This window comes from Sapajus apella, unplaced genomic scaffold (assembly GCF_009761245.1).
Source record: "Sapajus apella isolate SASKATOON/1434 unplaced genomic scaffold, GSC_monkey_1.0 scaffold23, whole genome shotgun sequence".
Taxonomy (NCBI): domain Eukaryota; kingdom Metazoa; phylum Chordata; class Mammalia; order Primates; family Cebidae; genus Sapajus; species Sapajus apella.
In genome coordinates, this window is record NW_022436963.1 from 1,300,622 (window position 1) to 1,321,370 (window position 20,749).

General features: G+C 56.3%; 3 protein-coding genes across 10 annotated transcripts in view; 2 read left to right on the forward strand and 1 right to left on the reverse strand.

Annotated features, from left to right (window-relative positions):
- The first annotated feature begins 1,571 nt into the window (after positions 1–1,571).
- On the forward strand, positions 1,572–11,230 carry APEH (acylaminoacyl-peptide hydrolase). The gene is made up of 22 exons (XM_032289852.1): positions 1,572–2,002; positions 2,078–2,210; positions 2,768–2,894; positions 3,275–3,368; positions 3,472–3,547; positions 3,637–3,800; positions 3,964–4,101; positions 4,192–4,283; positions 4,360–4,400; positions 4,486–4,607; positions 5,134–5,194; positions 6,362–6,459; positions 7,110–7,161; positions 8,273–8,361; positions 8,837–8,975; positions 9,451–9,534; positions 9,615–9,695; positions 10,060–10,148; positions 10,270–10,460; positions 10,568–10,670; positions 10,765–10,871; positions 10,962–11,230. Exons 1-22 carry the CDS (start codon positions 1,991–1,993, stop codon positions 11,065–11,067), a joined length of 2,199 nt encoding a protein of 732 aa, XP_032145743.1. The 5' UTR covers positions 1,572–1,990; the 3' UTR covers positions 11,068–11,230.
- A 414-nt stretch (positions 11,231–11,644) lies between these two features.
- MST1 (macrophage stimulating 1) lies at positions 11,645–16,499 on the reverse strand. Its single transcript, XM_032289853.1, has 18 exons — positions 16,298–16,499; positions 15,454–15,601; positions 15,260–15,372; positions 15,068–15,182; positions 14,853–14,989; positions 14,651–14,771; positions 14,389–14,507; positions 14,017–14,185; positions 13,772–13,902; positions 13,554–13,656; positions 13,290–13,426; positions 13,165–13,200; positions 12,956–13,076; positions 12,705–12,782; positions 12,428–12,574; positions 12,240–12,346; positions 12,004–12,143; positions 11,645–11,879 (listed from the first exon to the last, which is right to left on the reverse strand). Exons 1-18 carry the CDS (start codon positions 16,389–16,391, stop codon positions 11,718–11,720), a joined length of 2,178 nt encoding a protein of 725 aa, XP_032145744.1. The 5' UTR covers positions 16,392–16,499; the 3' UTR covers positions 11,645–11,717.
- A 1,159-nt stretch (positions 16,500–17,658) lies between these two features.
- The window catches only part of RNF123 (ring finger protein 123), a 34,112-nt gene continuing 31,021 nt past the window's right edge, over positions 17,659–20,749 (forward strand). Inside the window, exons 1-3 of one of the 8 annotated variants that reach the window (XM_032289844.1) lie at positions 17,659–17,771; positions 19,687–19,804; positions 19,966–20,050. In XM_032289844.1, the coding sequence (XP_032145735.1) occupies positions 19,723–19,804; positions 19,966–20,050 (167 nt within the window). In that variant the 5' untranslated portion in view covers positions 17,659–17,771; positions 19,687–19,722. Of the gene's footprint in view, positions 17,772–17,938; positions 18,200–18,369; positions 18,557–19,686; positions 19,805–19,962; positions 20,051–20,749 lie in introns of those variants that run through there. The other 7 variants (XM_032289843.1, XM_032289846.1, XM_032289847.1 and 4 more) reach the window with 7 other exon arrangements.

A 20,749-nucleotide genomic window follows, 5' to 3' on the forward strand; every position in this document is an offset into this window, starting at 1 on the left:
ACGAATGTGCTTCTTTCCTGTTTCTTGCTCCAGTCATTTTAAAAAGAAGCCAGAAGGTGCAATATATCCTGGTTCTAGCTTTCTGTTTATTTCCACATGTTTATTTCAGGTACTTAAATGTTCGTCTTGCAGTGCCCAACCTCCAGAGTTCGTACACCATGAGTTCGTAGCCAGTCTACCGCACACAACCTGAGGAACAGGCACTATATTCCCAGAGTTCCTATTACAAATGATGCTTGATGAACATCCTAGTTTCCAATCTTTCCACCCAAATTGGTGGCTGGGGCCACTCATTCTACTGTTTCTGGCCTTGATACCAGTCCTGTACATACGAATGCAATGGCATCAGAAAATTGGGACTCTTAGTATTTTGTTGTTGTTGTTTTGAGACAGAGTTTCACATTGTTGCCCGGGCTGGAGTGCAATGGCAGGATCTCAGCTCAGTGCAACCTCTGCCTCCCAGGTTCAAGCAATTCTCTTGCCTCAGCCTCCTAAGTAGCTGGGATTACAGGCACCCCCCACCATACCTGGCTAATTTTTTTTTGTACTTTTTAGTAGAGACAGGTTTTCACTATGTTGGCCAGGCTGGTCTCAAACTCCTGGCCTCAGGTGATCCACCCACCTCGGACTCGTAAAGTGCTGGGATTACAGGTATGGGCCCCATGCCCGGCTGAGACTTTTTTTTTTTTTTTTAAACTAATAATCTTGAGTAAGTAATGATGACGCTGATGGGAAAGGGGAAGCTGCAGGTCAGACAGGTGGAATCTCAATCCCCAGCACGCAATGGAGCAGGGAGCCAGGGCCCTGAATGTAGAAGACCAGCCAGACTGAGGTATACGGAGGGGACATCCTTACTGTCCAGCCTCTCCTGCTCTCTGCTGCCATCTTAGCCCAGCCAATCCTGTGCCACGTGCACAGGGAGCCTGCCTACCTCGTTTCTTTCCCCAGGAAGCTCTCTGGTCCTGAGTGGAGTCTGAGCCCACCAGGCCCTCCACAGCCAAAAGCTCAGGCTAAGGCCTGGGGAGGAAGGCAGGGACCCACCAGCTCATGGTCCCCAGCAAGGAGCCACTGAGAAGGGTGGGTAAAGGCTGCGGGGATAGATAGCTCTTGGGGCAGGCCTGGTGACTGATAAGCCCAGGTAGCACCCTGAGAGTAAACACCCGCCCCTCTTTTCCTGGCACCCTAGGGTTCTGCTCTGCGTCCTCTGCCCGGACTCTCGCCCTTCCCTTCGTCTGCCTGGGAGTCCTCCAGGGCAGGGTCTGGCACAGTCTGGTGAATGTCTGACTCGTAGTGGACTGGCAGGTACCCTACAGTCAGCCCCAGAGCCACGGGAGATCCACTCTGCGGCCCGCTCCCCACTGCCTCGCCCTCGCCCTCGCCCCCGTCCCCGTCCCCGCCCTCGCCCTCGCCCTCACCCTCACGGGCTCCAAGCTCCGCATTCCTCGAAGGGCTCCGTGCCCGCCCCGCCCTTCATCCTCAAAGACTTGTGAGTCCCATTCCCCTCGGACCCCGCCCTTCGGGTGCTAGGGCCACCCCCATCCAACCACGCTGCTTCCACCTCGCAACCCCGTCTCACCCGCTTCTCTCGTAGGCCCTTCTCCCCTCCCCGAAGCCCCGCTCCCGGGTTCCGCTTCCACAGGGCTGCCCCTCTCCTCCGAGATCCCACACTCGGTAAGGGGCCCGGGACTCGGCCCCGGGACTCGGCCCACGGCCCCACCCACCACTTAGCTAGTTCGCCCCTTGAAGGCCACTCCCTCTCCAGGCCCCTGTCCCCTCCCACTCAGGACTTATCGCTCCCAGGCCGGGTCCTCTCACCCTCAAGGCCCGCCCCCTGTCAACGGTTCTCGCCCTTTCGCCGAAGGCCCCGCCCCTCCCAGATTGCCGCAGGGCAAAGGCGGAGACAGCCGGGGCCGCCCCAGGCTCCGCCCCCGGAAGCCTCACTTCCGGGCGCGAGCAAGCCTCGCTTCGCCTCAGCTGCAGAAAGGAGACTATGGAACGTCAGGTGAGGGCTCTGCCCGCGGTCCCTGTGGTACCTGCAGACCGGGCCGGGCCTGACCCTGATGTGTCCCCTGCGCAGGTGCTGCTGAGCGAGCCCGAGGAGGCGGCGGCGCTGTATCGGGGCCTTAGCCGCCATCCCTCGCTGAGCGCCGCCTGCCTGGGCCCGGAGATCACCACGCAGTACGGTGGCCAATATCGGACGGTGCACACTGGTGTGTGTGCGGAGGGGACCTGGCTGGCGACGGGCTTGCGCACTGGGGTGGGAAGGAAGGGGGTGTGGAGGACTCGTTGCTTGACAGTGCGTACGGGTGTGTAGGGAGCCGGCCTAGGCTTGGAAGATACACAGGTCCCTGCATGCAGGTGTGGGGGGCGGGGCGGGGCCAGGGGCGTGCGGGGAGTTACCAGATGGCCCCTATGAGTGCACGAGATGACAGTGTAGCGGTAGAACTCAGACCTAGGGTCAGGGCTTGGGCCTTGTAGGTCTATACGCAAACCACTGCATCCCATACAATCGTGCCAGGCTGCCCTCAAGAATCCAGGGTGGGTGCTGGTGTTATTAGTGGGTTCTCTCAAAAAGGCTGTCAGCTCAGGCTCTGGAGACCTGGACCAGGGTTGTGGCCAAGTGTCCAGCCTGCAGCCAGGGTAGGGTGTTGGTGTCTGGAGACAGATTGGGGAAGATAGATCTAGGCCTTCCTGGGTCAGGTGGGGTCGGGGGGAGTAGCCAGGAGTAGACAAGACCAGGTGAGCAGCCTCATGCCTCCCCTCACAGAGTGGACCCAGAGGGACCTGGAACGCATGGAGAACATTCGATTCTGCCGCCAATACCTGGTGTTCCATGATGGGGACTCAGTGGTATTTGCAGGACCTGCAGGCAACAGTGTGGAGACCCTGGGGGAGTAAGTTTGAGGGAGGAAGCTTGTGTGCAAGGCCACAGCCATTCACAATGCAAGCCTTTTATGAATGCCCACCATGTGCCTAGGAGGACCAGGATCGAGGTTCTTGCCCCCTTGGGAGCTCATTCAGTCTCTGGTGACATGACCTGATAAGCACTGGAGGCTTGCTCCAAACTCAGCCTGGACTAGAGCCCCCGGTGGCCTGGGGAGCTGGGGAGAGTAGAGTCTCTGCCTCAGGGAGGAAAGGCAAGGTGGGGCTAGAGGTGCTCCAGAGCTGGTGTGGAGCCTGAGCCTCAACAATCTCTCCTAAGAGGTTGTGGCCAGTAAGGTGGCAGGACGGGGTTACTGCAAGATAATACTGACCTGCTGCCCCATGTCCGCAGACTACTGAGCAGAGAGTCTCCTTCAGGCACCATGAAAGCTGTGCTGCGCAAGGCTAGAGGCACAGGCCCTGGGGAAGAGAAGCAGTTCCTGGAGGTGAGTCTGCATGGGACCAGGTAGTGGGTGACTAGAGAAAGGCTCTGCCCTGCAGATAAGCCTCTGTTAGGGGGCACAAAACCTAATGCCCCGATGTCCTCAGGTCTGGGAGAAGAACCGGAAGCTCAAGAGCTTCAACCTGTCAGCTCTGGAGAAACATGGGCCTGTTTATGAGGATGGTGAGGCACCTGGATGGTGAGCAGGCAGGGTGAACAGGAGGGGTAGCCGTAGCCCTGGGCCCCCCCTGATTGGCCCTGCCTACATCCAGACTGCTTTGGCTGCCTGTCCTGGTCGCACTCGGAGACACACTTGTTGTATGTGGCAGAGAAGAAGCGCCCCAAGGCCGAGTCCTTCTTTCAGACCAAAGCCTTGGACGTCAGTGCCAGCGATGATGAGATAGCCAGGCTGAAGAAGCCAGACCAAGCCATCAAGGTGCTCGTGGTCGTGGCCAATCCACGAAGGCCCAGCAGGGCAGCCCTGGGGCTCAGTATACTTCCTTCCCATACTGTGCCTGTCAGACCCGGGGAGCACTGGCTTCTAGGAAGCGGAGCAGGTCCTGTAGACAGGCTGGGCATTGAGTATCTTGTGTTCTCAGGGGGATCAGTTTGTGTTTTACGAAGACTGGGGAGAAAACATGGTTTCCAAAAGCATCCCTGTGCTCTGTGTGCTGGATGTCGAGAGTGGCAACATCTCTGTGCTTGAGGGGGTACCTGAGAATGTGTCCCCTGGACAGGTCAGCAACAGCCTATGTCCCTCCTGGTGTCTGGGGCCCTTCTCGAGCTACCACCCCTTGCTCACTCCTGCTCTGTGACCTTGTTTACAGGCATTCTGGGCCCCTGGAGATGCCGGTGTGGTGTTTGTGGGCTGGTGGCATGAGCCCTTCCGGTTGGGCATCCGCTATTGCACGAATCGCAGGTGAGAGAGTGGGGCAAGGCAAGGGGCCTTGCAACCCAACTGGCCTTGAGACTGAGTGTCTGTCTGGCGGTTCCAGGTCAGCCCTGTACTATGTGGACCTCATCGGGGGGAAGTGTGGTAAGTGGCTGATGTCCACTTATGCTTTGCTGACACACATTGGCCCTGCTGGCCTGCGTGATGCTCATGTTTCCATCTGGCCCAGAGCTCCTCTCGGATGACTCCCTGGCTGTCTCTTCTCCCCGGCTGAGCCCAGACCAATGTCGCATTGTCTACCTGCAATACCTGTCTCTGATCCCCCATCATCAGTGCAGCCAGCTGTGCCTGGTGAGCTGGAGGTGGTGAGGGTGGGAGCGTGGTCAGCAAGAAGATGGGATGGTGGATGAGAGCTGAAGGGTCAGTATCATCTCCCCATGGGCCCTCAGTAGGTGCCCTTCTGTCCTCAATGCAGCAGCACTGTGAGTTCTGCCTGTCCTCTCAAGGCAGGGCCTGGAGAGTGCTGCATGGAGAGCTTTGCACTGTGGGCATGCCACCTTGAGAATGCTCAGTCTGCAAGAATGCTCCTCGCCTTGGCTCTCAATTGCATGTAGCCAGGCTCTGCGAGGGGCTAGGATAGAGTGGGGAATTACACAATCTCAGACCCTGCCCAGGAAGAGCTCTGGGCCCCTGGTCAAAGTCAGAGGGACATGCCTATCTGAGGCCCCTTGGACATCTGGTCCGGTCACTAGAAAAGAGATACATCAGGCCCATTCCAGGTCCCCCCTCTCTCTCCTGGGGCTACCTAAGGCAAAAGGAGATAGGCACAGGGTGCTGTGTGTCCCCTAGTGGGCCTGACCATTGTGTCCTCTTGCAGTATGACTGGTATACCAAGGTTACCTCAGTGGTGGTAGATGTCGTGCCTCGGCAGCTGGGAGGTAAGACGTACCTAGGTGGGTGCAGTGGAGCCTGTAGCTCTGCTTTCCTGCCATCTGTTGCGTCCCTGTCCCACTCTTCCTACATTCTGAGGGCTGTCCCTCCCTGCTGGGCCAGCCTTATGCCCAGCATCCTCAGGGAGGGGGGCTGTCACCACAGGGAACAGTTCAATAGCAAGGAGTTGTAGGACCAAGCTGAGATCAGAGTGGCCCAAGCTGATGATGTGTTACTTCCTGTGCTGCAGGTCATAATTAGATTTTTCTTATTTTTCCAATGGCTGGTTAAAACCAAAACCATGACTCCTTTGAGTGGGTCTCAGGAAGTACACTAGCTTGGAATGTCACATTTGAGAGGCTGTGGACCCAAGGGCATGATGTTATCCTGTCTGCCATCTTAACCCCAGCAACCTTTGTCCAGTCTAAGCCCTGAAGTCAGTTCGGTCTTCAGGAGGGTGGCTCTTGGCTGCGAGGCTCCTGTCTTGAGTGTTCACAGCTTTGTTTCAATCCTCCTGGACCATCTCAAGGATGAGTCTCTGTTTTCTCAGGCCACCCAGTCAGTTTCAGGAGTTCAGTGGACAAGAGACAGCCTCTTTGTCTTCTCTTTGGGTTGCAGGGATGCAGTGGAGGGAACCTAGTACGAATCCCAGCTCTGTCTTGAATTAGCTGTGTCCTCAGACAGGGTCCTGGCCTCCCTGAGCTCCCATTTCTTCATGGAGGGGTGATTGTGCCTGCCTGCCTCATAGGATCATAGTGAGCATTAAATGAGTAATGATATTAAAGGGTAGGATTTACTGAGCCCCCTGTGCCAGGCGCTGTACTAAGCACCACAGTGGAGACAAGACAGACAGAGGATATCTTAGTTAAAGCACCTGGTACCTACCAGGGCTCAACTGGAGCAACTCAGGAGAGCAAGTGCTTTTCCTCTTAGCACCCACAGTTTCTCTCTGGAGCTCTTCCTCTCTGGGTCCCCAGAGGCCTCTGCCCCTTAGCCACCTACTTAGGCAGCTCCTTATCGCCTAGGGTGCCCCCATGTGTGCCACAAGCTGCAGGGGCCTGACTGGTTCCTGAGCAGGGTCCCAGGTGAATTCCCCAGTAGCCTATCCTGCCTTGTAGACTTGACCCTCCCTACCTCCACTCCTGGATGCAGCTCCAGCCCTCTTATCTTTACAGAGAACTTCTCTGGGATCTACTGCAGCCTTCTGCCTCTGGGATGCTGGTCAGCTGACAGCCAGAGAGTGGTCTTTGACTCAGCTCAGCACAGCCGGCAGGTGAGGGATACTGATTGTGTTGAGGGGCAGCCCCTGTGGTCAACCCCCAGGAGTCCTGGGCCCCTGAGACATAGCACCTGCATGCCCCTGGGTAGAATGCCCAGCCACAAAGTCCCACCAGCCCCTTAAAACCCTGCCCGCCCATCCTGGACTCACTTCTGCTGGAGGGGACTGGCTGCCCTGGTATACCACAGCAGAACTCAGTCCTTTTCATCTGAGGCAGAGATGCAACACCTCCCAGGCATTTCTAGCTGGAGCACAAGGGGACTGCCACTGGGGTGGGTCCCTGAATACTCTGTAAGGGCAGCTGATGGGAGCAGGACTGAGCCCTTCCCCCATGGATGGAGTGAAGACACCCAGTGTGCCAGGCTCCTTTTGGGTATGATATTTGGTCCTCATGCCAACTCAAGGGGGCTCAAAGGCATTCCTTACTTTGCCCAGGTTCACCCAGCAAGTTGTGATGGTGCTGGGATTTGAACCCAGGCGCTCATGCTATTCCCTGTTGCACTGAGTAACCATTGCCATAGCTGCCCACAGCCTTGGTCTGGCCAGGGGTCTCCAAGAGGGTAGAGAGGAGATAGAGAAGGGATCCATAGGCAGAGGGAAGACTCCTGGATGTGGTGCCACATGTGGCCTCCCCTCTGCTTCAGGACCTGTTTGCTGTGGACACCCAGGTGGGCACCGTGACCTCTCTCACAGCTGGTGAGCAAGGCTTTGGGGATGGGGGAAAGGGCAGGGCTGGTGAGCAGGCCAGCCAGCCAAGGGGGGACTGGAGCCCCAGCATGTGGGACAGTGATGGCATTCTTAGCTACTCTGCACCACTGACTATCCATAGCCTTTACTAACAGGTGCCAAAGGCCCCTGTCCGTGCAGACCCTTACCCAACCAACAGACTAGCTTCCCTGCTCTACTGCCCTTTAGCACTCAACTCTGCTCCATGTATCCTGGCCCAGCCTCAGCATGGTCCCACCTCTGCTCCTAAAACCAACAAAACTCTCTCTTACCAAGATCTGCCAGAGTCATCCTTCCCCCTCTGCAAATCTTGGGTGCCCCATCTCAGGCAGAGGGAGCTCTGCCAACTCAGGGCCCAGGAAAAGCCTAGTGTTGACTCCCCCATCTTCCCCATACTTAGGCCTGGTGATTCTGCCCTTGAAATGTGCTTTGAGCCTGGGCAACAGAGTGAGACCCTGTCTCTCTCAAAAAACAAAGCAAAACAAATAAAAACAAAGTTAAACATCCCAGAAACTATAAAGGAAAGGGAAGACATTTTATCTTATCGAAACCTTAGATCGACATGGTAAATTGTATAAACAAGGAAGATGAAAGAATACATGAAAAATACTGCAAAAAAAAAAAAAAGAAATGTGCTTTGAGTCCTCCACCTGACCAGACTATACCCATTCCTTCACAAAGCTACCAAAATATTATTCCAAACCTACAGCTCGCAGTACAACTGCTTCAGAATTGCTTGGACGCCACTGCCCCAAATCAGCACACTCCCCCACCCCCAACTCCCCGGGCCCAGCTACCATCCTGTACACTGCAGCCATCGAGGGACAGGCAGATGTGCCTGCATGGTCTGATGTGTCTCCAAGTCTGGCAGTTCCCAACCCAGCCAGTGTCTTGTCAGATGAACAAGGGACTGAGGGCAGGAGGCTCACCCAGGGCCATGTGCAGTTGGGTGTTTGTGAAAGGCACTTCTCGGGAAAAGGGCACCTTTCCATAGAGCCTCCAGCCTGGGACTCTGTTATAGAGAAGCAGGTATAAAGGTGATGGTTCCTACTAAGCACTTAATGGCATCTGCCTTTTCTAGGAGGGTCAGGAGGGAGCTGGAAGCTGCTCACAATTGACCAGGACCTCATGGTGGCACAGTTTTCCACACCCAACCTACCTCCAACCCTGGTGAGTGTCAGTGGGTCCTAGGCCATGGAGGCAGGGGTTCTGGGCAGGCAGAGCTCACAGGTCAGGGAATTGGTCCCAGAGTCTGAACATGGCTGGTCAGCATGCAGAAGGGCCAAGACACAGGTCCAGCTCAGCACGGTCCATGAGGGTTTGGCACTCACGGGAATGAACTACTAGGCTAGAATCTGCTCTGTACAGAACAAGGTGCCTGGGGAAGTGCCCAGTCCTGGTATTACAGAGCAATGGAGACAGCAGAGCCTAGAAGCTGAGGAGGGAGGGGTGTGCATGTGTGCATGTGATATGAGAGTGTGAATACCTTGGTAAATGCCAGCCTGCAACAGGAAGCCATGCTATACCCTCTGGAGGTGGGTAGAGGGGCCAGCATAATGAGAGCTGCCTATTTCCCACTGTGGGCAGAAGGGGAAGGGCTGGGAGGCAGCCAGGCCACCTGTGACACATTGCTTCCCCTTGGCAGAAAGTTGGGTTCCTGCCTTCTGCAGGGAAGGAGCAGTCAGTGTTGTGGGTGTCCCTGGAGGAGGCTGAGCCCGTTCCTGACATCCACTGGGGCATCCGGGTACTACAGCCACCCCCAGAGCAAGAGAATGTGCAGTATGGTGAGCTGGGCCAGGGGCAGAGGGATGCCTTCTCCAGGTTCCTCAGCACACAGCCTCTGCGGTGACCTTTCTTGCCTCCTGCCTCACATTGTGGGGTTTCCAGGGATGACTTCTAAGAGGTTTTCTGCTCCTTTTATGGATGGGTATGGGAAGTAGCATCCAGACATCTGAGCGCCTGCTCTGAGTATCACCTGGGCTCCCACAGGCCAAATCATCTATGGTGGGAAGACCCAGGTCCAAAGAAAATAGGCCTCATTCAAGGCCTTAGTCAGCTCATCCAGAATGCTTTCCCTGCAGGGTGGGGCTCCCTGACGAGGGCAGAAGCATGAGCCTTTTGAGGTCCATGTGTCATGGTGTGGACTACCCTGGCCAGGTCTCTGACCCAGAGGTCAGCCCCAGATGTGCAGCTACAGATGGGACCTTGGTTGGGGAAGCCCCTAGGCTGGCACTGCTGACTGCTGCCCTCTCCCTGCAGCTGGCCTTGACTTTGAAGCAATCCTGCTGCAGCCCAGCAACCCTCCAGATAAGACCCAGGTGCCCATGGTGGTCATACCCCACGGTAGGCATCTGGAATAAGAGTCCTTGCCCTCCCAGCCTTTCTCCTGGCTGGCTCTTTCACCCTCTGCTCCCTGTGTGCAGGGGGGCCCCATTCATCCTTTGTCACTGCCTGGATGCTGTTCCCAGCCATGCTTTGCAAGATGGGCTTTGCGGTACTACTAGGTGAGTGAGCAGGGACTTGCAGCTCTGTTAGGACTATGCTGGAGTGAGGCAGGTGGGCCTGGTTTGTACAAACATCATGGGTGCAACTCCAGTCTCCAGGTCTTTCTGTAGCCCAGACCTAATAACCACTACCAGGAACTGCCAGGGCCCAGCCTCTGGTTCTGTGGCATAGTGATAACAAGGACTAACGGGATTTCCAGGGAAAGGGTGCTGTGGTCACTGAGGTAGCCTCAAATCTCTGGGTCCCTTTCCTTTGACTGTGGTATAGCTGACCCCAGGGCCTACTTCACAGATGTGTGAAAAGGGTGTCCACGGGGCTGGTAATGTTGCCTGACCACACTGTTTGGTCCCTCTCTGCCCTCAGTGAACTATCGTGGCTCCACAGGCTTTGGCCAGGACAGCATCCTCTCCCTCCCAGGCAATGTGGGCCACCAGGATGTGAAGGATGTCCAGGTAGCAGGGGCTAGGGCCTCTGAACAGGCTGGAACATGAGCTGCCAGGGGGATGCCCCCATTCAGCTGGGTGGGCAGCTGGCTGCGCAGCTGGCTGCAGCATGCTTTTCTCTACTCTGCAGTTTGCAGTAGAACAAGTGCTCCAGGAGGAACACTTTAATGCAAACCATGTGGCCCTTATGGGTGGTTCCCATGGTGGCTTCATCTCCTGTCACTTGATTGGTCAGTACCCAGAGACCTACAGGGCCTGTGTGGCCCGGAACCCCGTGATCAACATTGCCTCCATGCTGGGCTCCACTGACATCCCTGACTGGTAGGCATACACCACAGGTCCCTGCCCTTCTCTCCTCTACCTCATATTCTCATGGAGCCCCACAGGCCCCAGAATTCCTGGGGCTGCATCAGCTTGGTGTCTTGCAGGTGCGTGGTGGAAGCCGGCTTTCCTTTCAGCAGTGACTGCCTGCCAGACCTCAGCGTGTGGGCTGAGATGCTGGACAAATCACCCATCAAATACATCCCTCAGGTATGCAGCCCCCTCCTTGCCCTGTGTGCTGCCCATCCATCCAGAACCCAGGGCTTAGCTCAACACAGCTTCCCACTCCTCCCCAAACACCCAGGTGAAGACACCACTGTTATTGATGTTGGGCCAGGAGGATCGGCGTGTGCCCTTCAAGCAGGGCATGGAGTATTACCGTGCCCTCAAGACCCGGAATGTGCCTGTTCGGTGAGTGCAGCAGGATGGCCCTGGCAACTGGTGGGCAGGTGAGCATGGGAGGACCCTCCAACCTTAAGTGTTGCTAACTAATCCCTACAGGCTCCTACTCTATCCCAAAAGCACCCACGCACTATCAGAGGTGGAGGTGGAGTCAGACAACTTCATGAATGCTGTGCTCTGGCTACGCACGCACTTGGGCAGCTGAAGCCCTGCTATTCTGCGTGAGCTGATCAGCCTGTGCCACACCTTGCTCTTGGGGAGTTCCAGGGTCTGGCAGGGCAGCAGGAGGCTTTCTGGGCCCTGGACTCCATGGATACGTGGGTAGAAGAATGTGGGCTATGTAGTCATAATAAATTAGGACACAGAGCCTGGTTCCTGCTGGTACTTTGTACCAATCCATCCCCAACCCCACCTCCCACCCTGGGGTACAGAGACCCTAGGTTCTGGGTGTGGTAGCCACAAGGGCTTCAGGTGCCTTCAATGTGAGAGGGGAGGGGACAGTGAGAGGCTTAGTCTCTGCCTATCCTGGAAACCAGGACTCTGTACCAGCCTAGCTTCTCTGCTGCAGCCCCTTCCATTAGCAACTGCTCTGCACCACCCTTCCCAAGAGAATGTCTGGGGGACTAGTGAGGCCCTGCCTTTCCATGGCACCCATGGGCAAAAGTAGTCTCAGGGACAGATCACCTAGCCCAGGGTGTGCTGGGCTCAGGTCACCCCGGCCCTAGCAAGGAGTCACTAACTCATTTCCTGAAAGCAGAGGCTAAGAAGCATCTGCACAGGCATAAAGAGGAAAGGTAACTTTATGTCTGACAAGAAGTTTTGTTCTCCCCAAGGCATATGGGATCAAGGCTGGGCCTAACCCAGTCTCATGACCTTGTGGATCCAGTTCACAAACACAGAGACACGCATGAAGATGGCTGGCCAGCGGGGCCTTGCGCACACTCGGTTGGGGATTATAATTCCTTCCAGGACCCAGCAGTTGTGGGTAAAGCAGGCAAGTGGGCCCCCGTAGTCACCCTGGCAGGTAGGAGAACTGATGAGGGCCCTGGGCCACGGCAGTGGCTAGCCCCCTTCATGATAAAGTAGTTCATTTCTAGCCCCCCATACCCTCCCAGGGCTGGCCCAGGGCCCTGCCACCAACCTCACAGGCCCCCACAGGGGCCAACAGTCCCTGAGTGCACATCTCGCTCTCCCGCACACGTCCTCGGTGCTTGATGTTACACTCCTGGTTGGAGATGACGTTCAGCAAGGCCACGTTTAGGACTGTGTCATTACCTGTACCTACAGTAAGGGGAATGGGGAGAAGGAGAATGCCCTGGAGGAAGATCCAGGGTTGGGCCTCCTGGCCAGGAGCAGTCTTATGCACTATGCTCTTACCTTTGGTCTCACCCCAGCCTGCAATCTCACACTTGGTCCCTGGAGGCACCACATACCATTCAGGGGGCAGGCAGATCAGGGCCACACGCTGGTTCAGGGTCACAGATCTTTAGCAAGAATGGGGGCACTCAGGGCCCGAGGCCACAAGGCCCGGCCCCACCTCATACCCTCCCAGCTTGTTCACATACCTCTCCAGCTTGAGCAGGACAAGCTGGGAGCCTGAGGGCCCACACACCATCTTGGCCACTGGGACCCGCTGTAGGCCTGGCTCTCCAGGCTGTGGGTTCTGGAACAGGGTGCCCAGCCACACTTCATAGCCCGTGAGAGGCATATGGCTGGGAAAGAAGCTCTGCTAGATTATTTGTGACTCTCAGTCAGTTGCCCCAAGGCCCACTTGTTAGCTTGCCTGGGGAAGAGGGAAGGTGAGGGGGTGGGACTGGGTCCCCAAATGCAAGGGAGGCTCACCAGGAAGAGAAGCACTGCCGGGCAGTCAGTATCCACTGCTCCTTCACTAGAGACCCCCCACAGAAATGCTGGCCCTGCCTGGAGGAGTCGAGAATTAGGACAGGGAACAGAGTTCTGGGACACATGGCTAGACCTGCCATCTTCTGGCTGGGACCTCTGGGGCCAGCAATAGGTTCCCAACCTCCAGTGGGATAACCACAGAGGACACAACCTCAGCTCCACTCTGGGGGAGGCAGGCAGCTGTGCCTCACCGATTCCGCAAGCTGACTGTCCAAGGTGAGTTGCCTTGATGGCCCCCCACCACACGCAGCCTGGAATGACGCTGATCTGGCCGATCCACCCTCTTGCCACACTTCTCAAACCGCACCTGGTCTGGAGGATGGGGTGGGCTGGTTGAAACCCAGACTGCATGGACATGGTGGGCAAAAGGGCCTGACCCATAACTGGCCCAAATCCTAACCTGGGGGGTCCAGGATTGATGGCGGCTGGTCATCAACTGAAAGACAAAGTTCACTTGGGTTAAGGGAGCCAGGCTTTGGTGGTAGGGGCCAAAGCAGGGCATGGGGGAGCATCACTAGAGCTCACCGCAGCGTCTCAGGGCACAGTAGTCAAATGGGGTCTTTGGGTCCATTGTGTAGCACCAGGGCCCATGGCTATCCCCGTCTGGGTTCCTGCAAAAGTTCTCCTCCAGTTGGGCATGCGGTTTGGAGGTAGATGTGAACCTAGGCAGGAGGGGGAGCAAAGTCATGGCAGGATAGTCTCTACCATCTCCAGGCTCTGGTCCCAGACACCAAAGCATGCCGCTCCAGGGTTAGGGCCCTGGCTCAGCCGGGAGCACCAGGGACTCACTGCGGCTTGTGTGGTGTCTCAGCGGACCAGTGCTGGCACTGGACACCCTTGCGGGTCTTGCTGATGGTGCCACGGTACTGCTCCCCTGTGCCATGGTAGCAGTCTGCAGCAGGTGGGGGCAGTCATCAGGCTAAGACCTTGCCCCTGCCCTGCCCCACCCCGGTTTCAGGCTTCCAGCCCTGGCTCTGTGCCCCCCCCCCGCCAAGCTCGGGCCTCACCCTCAGGCCGCACATCGTCCGCACAACGCCGGATCTGGTAACAAAAGGCCATACGCATGCCTGGCCGCAGTGTGAAGCACCAGGGTGCCTCTGAGCCATCAGGGTTCCGGCAGAAGTTTTCCCGAAGGTCTCTAAGCAGGAGCTCCACTCAGCCTTAGCCCGCCAGCCACCAGCCCTAAGTCCTGTAACTGCCCTTCACCCATCTCACCCACGGCAGCACGTCCCAGCGCCCGCCCCCACCTCACTTGCACGCATATTTTTCGGGCACAAATCGGTGCTGATGTGGGGTCTGCGCGTCCCAACGCTGGCAAGGTACACCTGCGGCAGTGGTATTGGCTGTGCCCCGGTAGCCCTCACCCTTTCCGCGGAAGCAGCTGACAGTGGTGGCCTTGTGGCGGGGCTGTGCCTCAGACTCTTAGATGGACCAAAACAGATTGGACCCCAAGCGGGAGCTGAGATCCCTCTGGGGCTGGGACCAAACCCGCCTTTCGCAGGTGTACGGTACTCCACGGGATATGCTTTCAGGTCACACCCAGCTACTCTTCCCTCCCCACCCGAGCCACACTCCCCCCAAAAGGTTCCCAGGTACCCTCCCAGGCCCAGTCCCCACCGCTTACCACAGCGGGGGAGGTCACAGAACTCTCGCTCAAGCTGCGGATCTGTAGTGTAGCACCAGGGCCGCTCGGAGCCATCAGGATTCCGGCAATAGTTGTCGTCCAGACCTTGGTCAAGGAACCTGGGGTGGTAACGGGGCATGAGCAAGACCCTGGGACTCTGGCTTGTCTGGCCCCGCCCAATTGCCCTACACGGAGCCCTGCTCCTGGAGTCCTGGACCTTCCCTAGCCCGGCCCCCAGAACGCCAAAACTGCCCATGCATACTTGCTCGGCTCGAAGGGGTGCTGGTGTGGGTGCTGGAGATCCCAGCGCTGGCACTCGCGCCCTGACTCAGTGCGGTCCACCGCGCCACGGTAATCCTCACCATTGCACCAAACACATATGGCTGGAGACAAAGGACCAGTGGGTTCGTGGATTGGCGTGGGCCTGTCCCTCCACTCTCCAGGCTTGACCCAGCGCCACTTACCCTCCCGGCAGGATTTGATGCCACAGCTCTGGAAGCGCACAGCAGGGTCTGTCGTGTAGCACCAAGGACCTCCTGGGTCGCCATCAGGGTTACGGCAGAAGTTCTCTTCCAGGCCATTCCGGAGTGTGGGCGTGTACCTAAGGGTCCAGAACATCACTATAGTGTGTGCTGGGGGAAGGCCCCAGGCTGGAATGAAGGGAAGGTGTTTGTCTCACTTGTGATCATTCGGGAACTTGTGGCTCCAAGCCTGGCAGGGCAGGCCACTTGAGGTTGTAGCCACGGTGCCCCGGTACCCAATCCCATTGTCCATGATGCAGGTCCGTATATAGTCTGGGAGCAAGAGACAGAAGATCAATTTGGGCTGAGATTCCCTGTCTCCCACCCTGACCCTCTCCACCCCCACTCACCTTTCTTCTGGAAGAGGTCACAGCGCCCAGAACGCTGCAGCCTCGTGTGGGGTGAGTGTTGAGTCCATGGCAGCAGTTGGCAACCATGGCTGCTCACATTGTAGTGGAAGGCCCTGGAGAGAAGGCGGCACAGGGTTACACCACAGCCCAGGCTCCCCTGCCCCAAGTCTTATCTAGACCTAGTGGCCACTCACCGGCAGTCCAGTAAGGGCCCACAGCGACCGGCACACTCTTCAGCATCTGCCACATCCTCCTGCCAAGGCCCAGGCACCTCTGCATGTAGCAGGTGCTGTAGCTCTGTGCCCCGGAGCACCTGGAAGTCATTTAATGGCGAGTGCTGCCCTGCAGATGGGCATGAGTGGGTGCAGGTCAGGTGGGCATACATGTCAGTAACATGTATTGGCATGCCCACACTTTGTTCATTCAGGGGACCAAAGCTACAAGGCTTCTGGGATGGACCCTGTATGCACTTTCAAGGGCCAGTCTAGCACCCCTGCACAGATACTTGTAAAGAAAATTTCCCCTGGGAAGCAGGCCCACACTTGGTAGTTATCACTGGTGCCTCTGTTTAGTGGCCCAGGCACTGGGCTCAGATCTAACATACTCTCTGTGAGAGCAGTGGGTGATGGAACTTGCCCCATCTCATCTCACAAATGAGAATGCAAACGCTCAGAGCCATCACATTACCCAGCCAGGGGCCCCGCCTAAGCATTCTGACTCCAAATCTGGGCTTTCACCTGCACAAAGGCATATGCTAGGTTAGAGGAGTAGATCAGGACCAGGAGGGGTCACTGCCTGCTGTGTGTGTGCATCTGTGTGGTCCTAACACTGCTTCAGTGCTAGAGCAGACATGCTAATAGAGGCCTAAGTGGGCAATGGGTATATGTTCCTAGGGCTTCCCAGCTATGCTTGAGGCCAAGGTCACTGCACCCTGCCCACTGAACCTCTGGCTCCCCAACTTTTCTCTCATACTAGAATAGTAGGATGGGGCCAACCCCCTTCTGAAAGCAGTTGGGGATCGGGATCGGGGGCACTCACCAGGGACCCTTAAGCATTGCGTCATAAGCAGCAGGAGTGGGAACCATCCCATCCTTCTGGCTGGAGGCTGCACTGTGACCCACCACAGCCCCATCCGGGAAGTTGTGAAATCTGTCCCTACGGGATTGGGTGGCTCTGGCTCCACACATCAGGTCAAGGCCTGCTGGACCCTGACCTGAGACCTGGTGACAGAAGCCATGAGGGGCCAGGCCTCAGGTCCCATAGGTCATGTTGGAAACATGCTCGGTGCCACAAAGAAAAATTAGCACTGAGACAAATGATCTCTCAGCAAAGCAACTTTTACTTTTTTACTTCCTGCACTGCAGGAAGGGTACCCTCTTGCTAGCCATTTTGCTATGAGAATACAATGAACAAAGGAAAAGCAGACATATTTATCCCATAAGCATTTGGGGTTGTCTTTACTGCTGTGTCTGATCTCCGTTGGAGCTGGACCTCAAAATCTAAAACCTGACTGGCTCCAACAGAGATCAGACCTCACAATCTAAAACCCAACTGGCTAATAACTTAAAACTTTTTAAAACAGGTAGGGGCACAGGCTGCGAGCTGGGACATGCCTGTGAGCATGTCCAACACAGATATCTTGGTTAAAGTGCAAGGACACAGACTATACTATGTGCCTATAAGTGTGGCATGTCTAACAGCTACATAGGATAGGGCTTAACAAAGTTATTCGCACACTTATAATTTATTATTTAACAAGAATGGAAACTTTGAAGAGTACTGAGAACCAGCTTGACCAGGAGACTCCCACCCAGGCGGGCTGAAGGTATTGAGACAGGCAGTCAGATAGCCAACAGAGTGGATTTATCCTGGGGAACCAACAGCCTGAGAGCCTGCGGGGCTTGCAGCTCTCCAGGGGCCCTGAGCAGAGTCATCCACACATTTATTTGCTTTTTTACAGGTGATTCTTGTTAATACACAGGTGTTTTACATATACACGTAACTCAGGAATATTAGAAGTAGGCAGCTGTTACCTGCCTGGGACTAATTACAAACTACAAGGTATCCTCCACAAAGGAGCCATAGGGGCAGGATAAACTTAGTGTTTCTCAACAGAAGAGGAACTCTTACTTCCCACAGGTCAGTTGCAAGGGACTAATACAGCTAGCCCCCAAGAGGCCTCCCTACTTAGTGGACAGATGCTAGGAAGGTTTGGTGGGGACGCTTGAGGTGCTCTGGGGTTGGGGTGAAGCCCCGCTGCAGCCTTGTCAGCCCAAGGGCATTGTGAAAGTGAGAGGTGCCAGAGGCCCTGGGTGACATTAAACTTTTCTGAACTTCAGTTTTAACCTGTAAATTGTGGAAAATTACTTGCCCCAGCTCCAACATTGCCCAGCCCCCAACTCTTTTGCTGCCGCCTTATCAGGCCCCAGCTGTAGGCAGGTCATCCTACGCCCGGCAGCAGAGCCCAGGGAGGAGGCCTATCTCACCCGCCAGAAGTGTCATCCCAGGGAAGGTGAGCGAGGCTGTCCGCTAGGACTAAGTAGGGGTGGAGGTAACAGGTAGCAGGGCTCTGGCAGGAGCGGCCTTTCAGACGTCCTAAGGAACATCTGAGCTGGGCCTCCAAGTACAGGTAGGAGTTGAGACAGGCGGCCTAAGGATCCCGGTTAGTACGTCGCGTTCTGCCACAGCAGGGCTGGGAGCATCCTCAGGGCAGGCGGAGGTCGGATGTGGTGAGGCCTTCCGGCGAAGCTGAGGCCTGGAACAACAACTCGGTGGGAGACCGTGGAAGGGGTCCATTAGCGGAGGCTGGGCAGGGGTCAGTGCGCGTGCGCAGCTGGAGGCGCGGCGCGCCGGCGTGCGCGTGATTTGGCCCTAGACGGATGCCGTAGCCAAGAGGTTGGGCGGATGTTGTGAGCCGGGGCGCCGCGGCCAAGGCTCGGGGTGAGTGAGGGGCGGCCAGGCTCTCAGCCTGGCGGGTCCGGGCGGCTTCCTTAGCGGCCCAGGCTAGTCCAGTGCGAGGGCACCTCAGCGTAGGGATCGTGGCCTGTGGTGCGAGACTCCGAGCGGGAGTTGGTCTGGCAGGTCCTCTGGAGCTTGGGGCCAGGCGGGGGCGACTTGGGGGAGCCATGCGCCGCCCTCACTGTCCTTGGGCTCCCAGACGGAATAGGTTCAGTTCTGAGCCCGGATACCTCGGCGGGGCTGGACAGGATAGCCGTGACAGGAAGTCTTCGGGCGGGCACAGGGTTCGCCTCTTACCTGGATCCTCAGCAACTGACGTCCTGAGTGGGTGTCTGGAAGGTTTGCTCATCAAATAAATGACTGCGTTTAATCAGACCTTCAGCTACTCTGGTAGTGAGAGGGGCACCGATCACAGACGCCCACCGAGGGCCCGAGGTTGGGAAAACCACCTTCCCAAAGGGGCAGGTGTGGTGCAGATCCGAAAGAGTTTGGCGGTAGTAGAGGGGCTGTTTGGGGTGAGATAAGAGACTGAGCTGCAGAGTAGGGAGTGCTGGCTAAGGCAGACCTGCGCTTTCTAATACAACTTTCTATGATGGTGGAAATGTTCTATATTTGTGCTGTCCAGTAGAGTAACCATTAGCCACATGTGGTCATTGAACTCTTTGAAATGTGGCTAAGGCAACTGAGAAATCGAATTGTTAATTTTTAAAACTTTCAATTTAAGTAACTTCATATGGGTAGTGGCTGCTGTGTTGGATAGCACAGCTATACATCAGTGAGGCCAGCACCGGGGACTTAGTGCAGGTTCTGGAGCAGCTGCAATAGTAACATGATAAGAGATTGCTGCAGTAGAGGACCAATGGAGTTTGCCATGAGGGCTGGGCAAGGGTGGTGCTTGGATGAGGTGGGAGGCCACATGTGTGAGTGGGAACAGGAAGACTTTCAGGACCATGGATAAAAAAAGGGAGGAACCCAGGGTGGAGGAAAGAGACCCCAGCCTTGTGGGGAGTAAGTGAGACTTATGGCTAACGATGACCAGACTAGTGGTGGTCTGCACTTGGGAGAATGTGTAGAATTCTCTCTTCTGGATGTGAGCTGGACCCAGTTTGCTTACAACTGAGATGGATACAGGGGGTCTGCCTCTAGGACACCTCACTTTGGACATTTTGGTCTGATTTCCACAGAGCTGAGACATTTAGTTATGGTTCGGCAAAAATATATCTGGTACCTGCTCTCTGCCAGGCCCTGTGCTGGACACAGGGACACTGGAGAACAAGAAGTGTGGGGCCTAGACGCCGGCTACCCTACCTGTGTAGGAAGCTGGGAGCCCCTGCATTCCCCTGCCCTGTGTGTTAGTGTGCATGACCTTGGCCTCACCTGCTCCCAAGCCTTCCTGCTGTGGCAGGACTGAGGTCAGGTGTGAGGGCCCATGGCTGGCCCTGAGTAGACAGGCTCTGTGTCTGGCTCAGCCTCCAGGACGACTGACTGCCCATGAGAGATGAAGGATGGCATCCAAGGGGGCCGGCATGTCTTTCTCCCGCAAGAGCTATAGGCTGACCTCAGATGCTGAGAAATCCAGGGTCACAGGTAAGGGCTGGCAGGGAAGGAAGGAGGCTCCTCTTGTTGGGAGGAGAAGGAAAGGACAAAGGCCTCAGGCCTTGCTGCACCTGTGGCTGGCCTGGGACCAGCAGGGGCCAGGAGCTGCACTGATCATGTGGCCCTTTTCTCCCTTCTGACTTGTGGCTCAGGCATTGTGCAGGAGAAGCTGCTGAATGACTACCTGAACCGCATCTTTTCCTCTTCTGACCATGCACCCCCAGCAGCCACCAGCAGGTATGGCTGGGCGGGTGGCCCCTCCTCACTCTGCTGGGCCAGACCAGAGCAGGGAAGCTGCAGTTGTAGGGAAAGGGAGCCTGGGCTCTGGACAGACAGGCTTAGGATCTATTCTCACTGTGTTCCTGGCTATGAGATCTCCAACCAGAGAGTCTGCCTCTTTACTCTGCTTCTTCCTCTCTCCAGGCAGTGCTAGTTCCTTCTGAGAGTCAGGGAGCAGAGGTCAGGGAGTGGGTGCACATTCCATGCCCAGCTAGCACCTGCCACCTATTCCACACCCAGCATCTGGCCCTGCATGTACCTGCCCACACCTTCGCCCCAGCCTGGGCCCTTGTAGCTTCTGACTGACCTTGTAAAGAACAAACCCTTCCAGGACTTTTTCTTTACAAGTTTCATACTTTTAAGTGTAGTCAGTATAAAACTTACAAGTACATTTTAGCAGAAACAGGAAGAGATAGAGGGCCAGGCACAGTGGTTCACACCTGTAATCCCAGTACTTTGGGAGGCCAAAGTGGGTAGATTGCTCGAGTCCAGGAGTTCAAGAACAGCTTGGGCAACATGGCGAGACCCCATCTCTACAATAAAATACAAAAATTAACTGGGCACAGTGGCATGCACCTGTAGTCCCAGTTACTAGGGAGGCTGATATGGGTGGATTGCTTGAGCCTAGGAGGTTGAGCCTGCAGTGAGCTGGCCTCT